We start from the raw sequence: 12,906 nt of genomic DNA on the forward strand, positions 1-12,906 counted from the left end.
TTTTAGTGGATATCCAAGTGGAAAAGAGAATTAAGCATGAATGGATGAATCTATCTAACTAAAAAGACATGTGCTTTAAAATTGTATACTTAGATACAATTAGCTGGGAGAAGAGTTCTGTGGGGAACAGAGCCTAAGGCTAAGCCCTGGGGCACCCCAACTTTTAGAGCAACAACTCTCAGTTCTCTAAGCCTCTGTACACTCTTAAAATTTGTCTAGGGCACCAAAGAGCTTTCATTTATGTGGGTTATAGTTGTTGATATGTATCATATTACAGATTAAAGCTTGGGGGACTTCTGCTTCTGGCCAAGACAGAATAATTGGGACCTGATATACAACAACCCCCCCGCCCCCCCCAAAAAACAACAAACAACCACTGTAAATGGGCAAAACATATGAAATAGTTTTCAAGACGTTAGACATTAGGTAACAAAGGACAGGAATCTCTGAGAGATGGAAAAATTTATTATATGAGCCCTGTAATAGAGTTTCTAGGCTCTGGGTCGGGCAGGGAGATCCTAGGCAGAGCTGGGAGGGCTCTGAGTTAAGGGGAAAGAAAGACCAGAGAAACTGAAGGAGCTGAAGTTTGCAAGACAGAGTGCGGAGAAGAGAAAGTTGCACTGAAGAGAGAACCCCGGGGATCTGCAGAAGGTCACCTTGTGAGTTCATTCAGTGCACAAAGTCTGTTCACAAAGCCCTCTGGAAGATCACCAATATTTGGAAACTAAATAATACACTTCCAAATAACACATGGGTCTAAGAAAAATTAAAACCGAGAAATTTCAAAAATATTTATTAACTTATTTAAAAACAACAGTAAATTCATTATATTAACATAAATCATAAATGGCATATTTTGGTAAACAGATAACTTTCCCAGCACAGAAAAATCAAAGTAAATGGAGATTTCTACTCCTAGCCCAGATGGAATCACAGACTGTATTTACTTTTCTCCCTTAAAAGCTAGAAAACCAGATGAAATATATAAATCAGTAGATTTTCAGATATTGGAAAAAGGTAGCACAGGACTGTTTCCCCTGAGAGAAAGAAAACAAGTAAGATGGTGAGCTCTACAGGTCCAGCAGCTTGCAGGCAGCTTTAAGGTCCCAGGTGGGGGAACCTCAAAATAATCACTAAATAGGTACAACAATATCAAATTAACAATATCCTATTGAAATTACCAGGAATTCAAAGAAGCAAAAAAAATAACATCCTAGAAAAGAGAAAAATCAATTAATAGAACCAGACCCAGCAATGACAGAGACGATGAAACTAGTAGATAAAACTGTTTAAACAACATTTACAAATATGTTCTTTAGAAGAAGGAAGAATGAGGAAGGGTCATGCTGAGTTGAGAAATGGACAGTATTAAAAAAAAGACCAAAAAGGGAGTTCCCTGGCAGTCCAGTGGTTAGGAGTCCTCGCTTTCACTGACCCGGGTTTGATCCCTGGTTGGGCAACTAGATCCCAGAAGGCGCACAGTGTGGCCAAAAAACAAAAACAAAAACAAAAAAAACAAATGGAATTCCTTAGATGACATACATACTTGAATTGAAAAATATTCTGGCTGAGGTAAATGCAGATTAGGGAATAAATTGAACTGAATGAAAGGACATCATAGCAATGTGTGTTGCAGCTAAGGCAATGCTTAGAAGGAAATGTGTAGCATTAAAAGCTTATATTAGAAAAGAGAAGAGGTTTTAAATTTGTTATCTATGCTTTCATCTTAAGAAACTAGGAAAAGAAGGGCAAATTCCATCCTAAGTAAGCAGATGGAAAGTAACAGTGAAGAGCAGAAATCAGTGAAATTGAAGACAGAAAAATAACAGAGAAAATCTATGAAACCACAAGCTGTTTGTAAAGGTCAACAAAATTGGGAACCCTCTAGCAAGCCTGATTAGGACAAAAAGAGAGAAAGCACAAATTGCCAATATCAGCAATAAAAGAGGGAGAATTACTAAGTATCCTATTGATATTAAAAGAACAGTAAGGGAATATTATGAATAACTTCATGCCAGTCAGTGTGGAAACATACATGAAACGGACAAATTTCTTGAAAGACACAAATTACCAAACCTTACTCAAGAAGAAATAGATAAGGTTGAATAGCCCTATATCTAGTAAATGAATTGAATTTGCATCCCCAGGAAGAAAACTCCAGATCCAGTTGGCATCGCTGGTGTGAATTCTATGAAACACATAAGGAAGGAAATAATACCAATTCTACAAAAGTTTTTCTAAAAAATTGAAAAGGAAGGAATACTTACTACCTCATTTTATGAAGCTAAAGTTTCCATGAAAGTTAAAACCAGACAAGGATAGTATAATAAAAAGTTCTGACCAATATTCCTCATGAACATAGATGCAAAAATTCTTAACAATATTTTAGTAAATCAAATCCAGCACAACATAAAAAGGATAATGCATTATAACCAAGTGGAATTTATCCTAAGAATGCAAGATTGGTTTAATGTTAGAAAATTAATCAATATAATTCAGTGTATTAACAGACTGGAAAAAAAACCACTATAATTTTATAAGTAGATGCAGAATAAGTATATGTCAAAGTTGAACACCCGTTAGTAATAAAAACTCTCAATAAATGAGAATTTTTTTAATCTGGTATAGCAGGGATCCCCAACCCCTGGGCCGTGGACCGGTACCAGTCCACGGCCTGTTAGGAACCGGGCCGCACAGCAGGGGGTGAGCGGCGGGCGAGCGAGTGAAGCTTCATCTGCTGCTCCCCATTGCTCCCATTACCGCCTGAACCATCCCCCAACCCCGGTCGGTGGAAAACTTGTCTTCCATGAAATCAGTCCCTGGTGCAAAAAGGTTGGGGACTGCTCTGGTATAGGATATCTGAAAAACCTACAACTAACATCATATTTAATGGTAAAATATTGAATGCTTCTCTTCTGACTAGGAACAGGGTAGAGAAGTCTATTCTTACCACTTTTGTTCAGCATTGTATCGTGGGTCCTTGCCAGTGTGATAAGGCAAGAAAGAGAAGTAATATTCAGATTTGAAAGGAAGAAATAAGACTTCTTGTTCACAGTTGACATGATCATCTTTCACAAGTAGTATGAATCATAAAAGAAAAAGAAAAAAGTGATAAATTATATTTCATTAAAACAAAAGCGTTTACACTTCAGAAGACAAATATGAAAGGACTTCCCTGGCGGTCCAGTTGTTAAGACTCCATGTTTCCACTGCAGGGGGCGTGGGTTCGATTCCTGGTAGGGAAACTAAGATCCCACATGCTGCATGGTGCGGCAAAAAAAAAAAAAAAAAGACGAAAATGAAAAAGCAAGTCACAGATTGTGAGAAAATATTGTAAAATTTATATTTGACAAAGTGCTAGTATCTGTATTATATAAAGAACTCTTAAAATTCAGTAAGTCCTAGGATGTATTTTTTAAAAGTGCAGATATTTAAACATCTTCAGAGAAGGAGATACTCAAATACCAAATAACCACATGAAAAGATATGGTTATTTTAATGGCAAAAAAGAAAAAAGAAAGAAAGAATGGATAATCCCAAGTGCTGGCCAGGATGTGGAGCTAATGGAACTCTTATACATTGCTGGTGAGAATGTAATATGATACAGCCACTTAGATAAACAGTTTAGTAGTCTGTTATAAATGGAAACATAAAGCTACCTACCAGTAATTCTACTCCTAGATATTTACCCAGCAGAAGTGAAAGCATATGTCCACATCTAGATTTTTATTTATTTTTTTTTATAAATTTATTTATTTTATTTTATTTATTTTTGGCTGCATTGGGTCTTTGTTGCTGCGTGCAGGCTTTCTCTAGTTGCGGTGAGCGGGGGCTGCTCTTCATTGCAGTGTGTGGGCTTCTCACTGCGGTGGCTTCTCGTTGCGGAGCATGGGCTCCAGGCGCGTGGGCTTCGGTAGTTGTGGCACGCGGGCTCAGTAGTTGTGGTGCACGGGCTTAGTTGCTCCGCAGCATGTGGAATCTTCCCGGACCAGGGCTCAAACCCATGACCCCTGCATTGGCAGGCAGATTCTTAACCACTGAGCCCCTAGGGAAGTCCCAATAGTTTACTTCTTTTTAGAGCTGAATGACACTCCACTCTCTGGATGTACCACAGTTTATTATCCATTAACCTAACGAAGGACATCTTGGTTGTTTCCTCTTTCCATTTTTAATGCACTCTGGCACTTTTTATTCTATTCTTTTTTTTTGCAGTACGCGGGCCTTTCACTGCTGTGGCCTCTCCTGTTGCGGAACACAGGCTCCGGACGCGCAGGCTCAGCAGCCATGGCTCACGGGCCCAGCCACTCCGTGGCATGTGGGATCTTCCCAGACCGGGGCACGAACCCGTGTCCCCTGCGTTGGCAGGCGGACTCTCAACCACTGCACCACCAGGGAAACCCCAATCTATTCTTATTATTGTTTTAAGAAAAAAATGCTGGTCTGGATCTACTAAGTTGTTTTCACAACCCACACTGTGTTTCAAAAGCATGGTCCCGTCCTAGGCTTATTTGTATGCAGTGGGAAAGATTCACAAGAGAGGGGGAAATAGATGATAGAGTAAAGGATAATTGCACATACTGTATCACTGAGAAGGCCTTAGTGATGGAATCCAGAGCATAAATTAGCAGTTGGCCCTTAATTGCAGCAAGGATCACCATTTCATGCTAACTGCCAGGAAGATAGATCATGTGTGCACAGATGAAGTAGTGGTAGTTGGAAGACGACAGAGTTCCTGTTAGAAGTTTTCTGTAGTTTCAAAGTAGTGTGAGCCCAACTGAGAAGGGAGTGTTGGAGGTTTGGAGAAAGTATGAAGTCGACATTTTGGAGAATTGTAAAGCAAAGTTTACTTGAGAAATGTAGAAATGTTGTACGATAGTGCTGAGTGCTTGTTTGAGACTTACGGTCATGAATTTAAAGTGAGGCTAGTCAGTTCAGGTTAAATGAATGAATCCTGAGTGAATGGTAGCCTTTAGTGTTAATCTGTTCTTCATCCACGTTTGCTGCATGGGTGTCATAGGTAGTTGGGGAAAAAAAGACATGAGATTTTACTTTGGGAGACACTGACTTCAGACTCACTCTGTGATTTAAAGAAAATGAGTATGTATCTCAGTGACATCACTTTAGAGGCTAGAGGCTGTCCCACTCTTGGGATCCTGGTTTTGGTGCACCCCTGGGTTCATGGGCAGACCCAGAGATACTCTGGCTGTAAACGCTGCTCTAAAAAAAGAGCAGGTGAGGTGGTGAGGGCATGAAGGGCTTGACTTGGCACTAGAAAAGATTATGGTATTTCAACTTGGTGAGGCAGAAAGGGTGGTATGATTCAAGTATTAAAAACCTTGAAGAGTATGACTTGGTTCAATGTGGCCTTATTTGTCAGCTCCTACCACTGTCTGAACCACTTAAAACTTTTAAAAGGTAAATTCAGGGCATTGAGCCAGCAGAACTGAGACTTTAAACTCTAAAGTTCTCCTTGCCAAATGGCAGAACTCCTAAAATGAGGTGGAGAAATGAGTGGGAACAATTTTATTAGTGATAATCTCTTGGCATTGTTCATTTCTTGAGGGGTTATTGGACTTCTTGGGCCAAAGCCAAAGCTGTGGTTGCCATTTACTTTTTGCTTTCCAGCCTAGCTGTAGGGGTAATTAGATTTAAAAAGAAAATCTCTTCTAAACCTGGGATTTTATTACTTTAGAAGATAAAGTCATTAAGCCTCCTTAGCTGTTATGAGATTACTTTAGCAAGTTTCCTGAGTCATTCTAAATCCACAATCCATAAGTCCACAATGGAGGAGCCTTACTAGCAGGAGAAGCCTTACTAGCAGAATGGCCCAGGCTGATCTGCTTAAATTATGTAGACCCCATAGTGCTGTGTTACCCTTGCCTAAGACAAACTACATAAGGATGGCTGTGGTGGTAGCCCATTGATTCCGGGGAGCTGAACAAGTACAAAGTAGTTGTTCTCAAATGTATAGAGTTAAATAGGACTTAAAAGAAATCACCTAGCTTGTATTCTACATGAGATCTCACCTATTTCTGAAGAGCTAATTTTTTCTAGTAATCTTTATGGGCAGCTTATATTTTGCTGAAATTTTAACCAGTCTCTTATTTAAAATTTACCAGACACTTTGGTAAATTTTAACCCAACACATTAGTTTCACTGGGAGTTTTCATACACATACCGTGCACATAAATATGTTGGAATTAGGAGCATTCTGTCCCTAATGTCCAAAGAACAGTCACATGTATAGATCAGGAATATTGAAATGAATATGCAAATGGAGGGAAAACTGTCTTTTTCCAGAGGGGGACGGAAGTCAATCGAACCTTCACCAGACAGGATTCTGCTTGTCTATAGACAAGAATTGTTTTCCATTGTGGTCGGTTATCTACAATTTACAGAACTGTAACATAGCTCAAGGGCAGTGGATGACTGGAATCCTGGAAGGGTGGCTCTAGAAAATGCATAGTTTTCAACCGAAGCACAAATTTTCCCCTAAACCCAGTTATTCATGGGGATAACTACAGGGAATATGATGGTTACTGGAGGAAAACGGTCTCAAAACTTTGTGTTAACTTCTTGCAGTATGAATCTTTCTAAAATGTATTTTTATAGGATCTACAACATCATTTTGGACCATGACTTAAGTGTTTAAGGTTGCTAGATAAGTAAGTACAGCCTCAGCTGTTTGAACCGTGGTTCAGAATCACAAACAGATGTGTTCAAGTCCATGGTCGAATGACGAACGGCTACTCTTTATTGAGTAAATTAATGTACACTAATAATGGTGACCTGGAGGTCAGGCTTAAATTATCTTCAGAGGTGTTAAAGTAGTAGTAAATTAAGATTGGTTAATTATAATATCTTAAGATAAGGTAGATTGGTGGTGGTGGGGATCTTAGATTATTAAAGGGGTTCTGATAGGAAACAGGCAAGAAATGTGAAGGAAAAAGGGGAAATTAAAGTAGATATCCTATGTTTTTATCCAACTTTCCTAGAAGTTTCTGCTTTTATACTCAGTTAATGTTCTTCCTCTTAGTACTCGGTTGTGTCTGGGAAGTTAGAATGGTGTCTTTTGGTTATATTTAAGAAAACAGCATCTTTCATGCTCTTATCAAAAAGCCTTTTTAGGCCTTCCTTGGTGGCGCAGTGGTTGAGAGTCTGCCTGCCGATGCAGGGGACACGGGTTCTTGCCCCGGTCCAGGAAGATCCCACGTGCCGCGGAGCGACTAGGCCCGTGAGCCATGGCCGCTGAGCCTGCGTGTCCGGAGCCTGTGCTCCGCAATGGGAGAGGCCACAACAGTGAGAGGCCCGCGTACGGCAAAAAAAAAAAAGCCTTTTTAAAAGAGTGGGATGTGGGAAGAAACTACAGTTGCGAACTAGGAATATCATGTTTCAAGTCTGTATCTGAGGAACGGGGAAGATATAAAAGATGCTTCCTCAGCTCCCCAGGCCTTTTAAATCCGTTGTAAGTGTGTCCAAAGGGTGCTGTTCTTGGGCAAGCTTGTGTTATTCTTGGTGTTCAGTCCATCGGTTGTAGACATGTAACTTTTATAGTCCTTGATTTACTGAGAAGATCTTTTGAATTTCAGGTATAAAACATCAGAATGAATTTCAGCGTCTGGTGGATCAAGCCAAAAAAGGATATAAGAAAACTGTTGGAATGTCAAAAAAAAAAGTGACAAAAGAAGAAGATGAATCTATAGAAAAGCTATTATCTGTATGCGTGGGTAAGAGACTTCAACTAAAAACAGAAGTATATGGAATTTTATAATTTTTAATATCAAAAGGGAAAAACCAAAGGAATTTACTTTGGACTTAATTGGTATTTAAAATGGGCAAAAGTGTTTTTAGACATATAGCAGTTGTTGGATATAAACTAGGTTTATTACTCTGGGAAGAATGATCGTGGAGATGTCCTGAAGACACAGTTTCTAAAATCTGTCTTCCTTTCCATTAATGAGAAATCAGAAGTTTTTTAGTTGTTTAAGCTTGAGGTAAAGGATTTATTGCTGCAGATCCTTAGGTATCATACCCACAAAGAGAATAAATTATTTTTATTATAGGTCACTGGTAATAACTTTGGATGGAATGTTCTGCTAAAATATCTAAGGCTAATACACAGCACATTCCAATTTCAACCCATTTTAAAATTTGAGATTGATATTATATTTATGTTGCCAGGACTTTGGGCCAGTGAACAAAAAAACAATCATAATGGAGGAAAGTGCACAAGAAAATTCTTTATTATTTTGTCTTTATTGTGATAAAAATATACAAAACATATTTATCATTTTAACCATTCATAAATGTACAATTCAGTGGCATTAAGTACATTCACGGTGTTGTGTCACCATCACCACTATTACACCCAAAACTTTTTCATCATTTCCACTGAAAACTCTGTACCCATTAAATAATAACTCTTCCACTTTCCCCACCATTTCTTGATAATCTCTGGTCTACTTTCTGTGTCTATGAATTTGCTTATTCTAGGTACCTCATATAAGTGGAATCATATATTATTTGTCCTTCTTTGTCAGCTTATTTCATTAAGCATAATGTTTTCAAGGTCCCCATGTTGTAGCATATACCAAAATTTCATTATTTTTTTAAAAATTTTTTTAAAAAATTTCATTATTTTTTATGGCTGAATTCCATTGTATCTATATACCACATTTTGTTTATCCATTCTTCTGTAATGGGTTATTTTCACCTTTTGGTAGTTGTGAATAATGCTGCTGTGTGCATTGGTGTTCATGTATCTGTTCAAGTCTCTGCTTTCCATTCTTTTGGATATGTACCTAGCAAAGGAATTTCTGGTTCACATAGTAATTCTTTGTTTACCTTTTCAGAAACCACCAAACTATTTTCCATAGTGGCTGCACCATTTTACATTCCCACCAGCAATGCTTGAGGATTCCAATTTCTCTATATGTGTGTCAACACTCGTTATTTTCCTTTTTTTTTTTTTTTTTTTTTTTTTACTGTAGACACCTTGGTAGATGTCAATTTGTATCTCATTGTGGTTTTTTGATTTGTATTTTTCTAATGACTAATGATGTTGAGCATCTTTTTATATGGTTAGTGGCCATTTGTTTTTCTTCTTTGGAGAAATGTCTGTTCAAGTCTTTTGCCCATTTTTAAATTGGCTTGTTTGGTTTTTTGTTGTTGAGTTTTAAGAGTTCTTTAAATGTTTTGAATATTAATCCATTATATATATGGTTTGCAAATATTTTTCAGCTTTTTTCTGGGTTGTCTTTTTGTTTTCAGGATAGTATCTTTTGATGCATAGAGTGCTTTATTTTGATGAAAACCAGTTTATCAATTTTTTTCTTTTGTTGCTTGTGCTTTTGCTGTTATAGCCATGAAGTTGTTGCAAAATCAGTGTCATGAAGGTTTTCCTATGTGTTTTCTCCGAAGAGTTTTATAGTTTTAGCTCTTATGTTTAGGTCTGTGGTCCACTTTGAGTTAATTTTTGTATATGGTGTAAGTAACGGTCCATCTTCATCTTTTTGCATGTAGATAATGCAGTTTTCTGAGCACCTTTTGTTAAAAAGACTGTCCTTTCCCTGTTGAATTCTTTTGACATCCTTGTTGAAAATCAGTTGACCATGTATGTGAGGGTTTATTTCTGTACTCTGTGTTCTATTTAATTGGTCTGTATGTCTATCCTTACGCCAGTGCTATACTGTTTTAATTACCATAGCTTTGTAACAAATTTAAGAGTTGGAGTCCTCCAACTCTTGGGGTATGAGTCCCCCAACTTTATTCTTCCTTTTCAAGGTTGTTTTGGCCATTTGGTTCCCTTGAGAGGCCATGTGAATGTTACAATGGATTTTTCTATTTCTGCAAAAAGTGCCATTGGGATTGCATTGATGAGTTGCTTTCGTTAGTTGACATCTTAACAATATTAAGTCTTCTGTTGCATGAACACAGGATGTCTGTCATTCATTTTTGTCTTTTTAAAAATTACTTTCAACAATGTTTTGTAGTTTTCAGCATGCAAGTCTTTCACCTCCTTGGTTAGATTTATTTCTAAGTGTTTTATTCTTTCAGTGCTATTACATTCTTTATTTTTGTCCTCAGTTCTTTTGGTGTCATGTAGTAGGTTGCTGCCTGAGTATAAGTATATACTTTATGGTCTTTGTGAGCAAGTTAAATTTGTTCATGCAGTTGTTAAAGGACATTGTCAGAGAGTAGTTGAGGTCCTGAGAAAATCTGGCTTAATATCTCGGATTAAGAGAATATTTTTGTTTATTGGCTGAATCTCTTTTGAAAATGATTGATTGCTTGTAGTCGGGTGGTGCATTCTTTGTGTATGTGCACATGAGTATTGCTGTGTCTGGGGTTCAGCGATGAGTGCTGCTGGTGGATAGCTGTGCATGAACGCGTGTGTCTGGGAGGGGTGGGGAGTGAGAGAGAGAGGCAGAGAGACTGGCACAGACCAAAAGGTTGGGCTTTTTATTTTTTTGCGGTACGCGGGCCTCTCTCTGTTGTGGCCTCTCCCGTTGTGGAGCACAGGCTCCGGACGTGCAGGCTCAGCGGCCATGGCTCACGGGGCCAGCCGCTCCGTGGCATGTGGGATCTTCCCAGACCGGGGCACGAACCCGTGTCCCCTGCATCGGCAGGCAGACTCTCAACCATTGTGCCACCAGGGAAGCCCAGGTTGGGCTTTTTATAGCATCATACAACCAGTGTAACTTTTGCTCTTTAGAGTAAACTTGCTCATTAAAGTGCCAATATAAGTGAACAAGGTATGTGTCCTGTTAAGTAAAACCTTCATCTGTTTTTGTTACTTTACGTTTCTTTAGGGAGGTTTAATGTCGGGGCCTCATGTTTTCGGCTTTATTTGGAGTTCCGTCCTGAGATCCACGGGCAGATATGAAGGATAACTGACTTCCATTGCCCCCAGTTGTTGAATGATATTTGTCTGCAAGAGGGAATTTATCCTGTAGAAGCTTATATAAGAGAGGAAGAAGTAAGAGAAGAATATAAATCAGGTGCAAAAATAAAAGGTAGCTTTATGTTGAATTCCTGCTCCGTGGTTTGCCGGCTTGATTGCATTATCCCAGCCAGTCGAGAGATAGAGTTGCCTGGGTTCACCAGGTTTACTGCGTGATTGATTCCTCTCAACCTGGTCCTAGGTGTCTGTTTACAAGAGAATATCCTAGAGATCCTGGATGGTCCTTTTAGTTGACTGCATGTTTCCCTTTCCCAGGTAAACATTAGAGGGTACAGTTTTGTTTCGGTAATGAGCAGGCTTAGCGAAAGCCAGACAACATCAGGAGCTTATTTTTAGAAATTGTACTCTTGTGTGATGTAGGCTGTTCACGAGGGTAACAAAAACTTATAATGTTTCTGGAAAAATGCTGACCATATGGAGTTGGAAAGGTTTTTGTTTGTTTGTTTGAAGAATCTGTCTTATTCTTTTTCCATAAACTTTATCTTTATGACAAAACCTTGACAGTTCTCGTTGGTGTCCTTTGTTAAAGGTCACTTGCCTCCACAAGTGCATGAGTGATGTGTGAAAGCTCTTCTTCTCTGTGAGCAAACCCATGAAAGGGGGCTCTATCCCAGTAGCACGTGTCAGGCATGTCAAGAACTCACTCGGTCCTCGGTCCCTGAATCTTAAAGCCAGCACAAGTGAAGTCCCAGCAGAGCCCTGAAACACATCGTGAGGGACGGGCCTGGACACTGAAGAATCCTGCACAGAGATGATTTTCTGCACTCATATTCACAGATGTTTGGTCACATCTGCATGTCATCTGCCTGCAAACACTGTGTCTGCATCCCCCCAGCTTTCCTGGGCCTTTATCTTTATCTGCAGTAAGAGACCTCGGAAAGTGAGAATATGACAAGGGATGTGTAGAAATGTGACATGTGTTGGATCAAACAGATATATTGGTTATGTCTGATTAGTTTTTCTCTTCCCCAGTGAATATTAGATTCTATGTAACAGATTTAGAAAAATGTCAGGATGGATTCACTACCATTCAGCAGTCAGTGACAAATATTGTGGTTCTCTTATTAATTGAATTTAATCCTTTTTGTCATGTTTCTTATGTTTATCACTTTTCTCTGATCTGTGAAATATTCAGGAATTCTTTAGTAATACTGTAAATAAAAACCTCATTAGAATTATAAAGTTCTCCCTGCTCCTGGTTTTAAAGAACATTTTTTTTTTGAATTAATTAATCTGGAAATACATTGGGTGGACAGTATAACCAGATAGCACCAGTGTAGTGCTAATTCTTACTCTCTGGCTGTCACTAGAGTTTTGGAATCAGTGTTCCATAAACTTCTATTTTACCAAATAGGAATATTAAATGTTGTGGAAATAATAAATACACAGAGGTTGTAAATTTGAAGGTACTCTTAAATGTTTCTTTTCTTTCTTTCTTTCTTTCATTTCTTTTTTCCTTTTTAGGACAGGAAGATAATAAAATGAAATTCTCAGATATACCCTCAGTAACAAACCACTTCCCTCAGTCAAAGCTGGACTCCCCAGGGAAACTAGAGCCTGACAGACCAGATGATTCTTCCAGTTGTACTGATATTCAAGAGGAAGCTCTTTCTTCACCAGAGTCAGATTCATGCAATAGGTAAGAAACTTGCAGTAGTTGATTATTTTAAGTTTCTGTTTTCTGTGCATGCTAAGAGACCAGCACAGGTAACCAGAAAATAGCTTTGAGGCCTGGTGCCATTCCTCATCTCCTTCCATTGTCTCCTGCTGCTTTGTAGGGTTCACAGAGGGATCAGGGCAGGATGTGGGGTGTATGTGCAGCAGTCACTGGGGACTTTGTCTTCTGCTCTGTAGGCTTCCTTTTTTTTAAAAATTATTTTTAATTTTTACTGGAGTATAGTTGATTTACAGTGTTGTGTTAGTTTCTGCTGTACAGCAAAGTG

The 12,906-nt window shown here is 38.7% G+C and overlaps 1 protein-coding gene across 2 annotated transcripts in view; it reads left to right on the forward strand.

Annotated features, from left to right (window-relative positions):
• The window catches only part of RAD18 (RAD18 E3 ubiquitin protein ligase), a 125,847-nt gene that overhangs the window by 77,996 nt on the left and 34,945 nt on the right, over positions 1-12,906 (forward strand). Inside the window, exons 10-11 of one of the 2 annotated variants that reach the window (XM_065885616.1) lie at positions 7,590-7,727; positions 12,428-12,602. In XM_065885616.1, coding sequence (XP_065741688.1) covers positions 7,590-7,727; positions 12,428-12,602 — 313 coding nt within the window. The remainder of the gene's footprint in view (positions 1-7,589; positions 7,728-12,427; positions 12,603-12,906) is intronic. The other variant, XM_065885617.1, reaches the window with a different exon arrangement.

This window comes from Phocoena phocoena, chromosome 10 (genome assembly GCF_963924675.1).
Source record: "Phocoena phocoena chromosome 10, mPhoPho1.1, whole genome shotgun sequence".
NCBI lineage: Eukaryota > Metazoa > Chordata > Mammalia > Artiodactyla > Phocoenidae > Phocoena > Phocoena phocoena.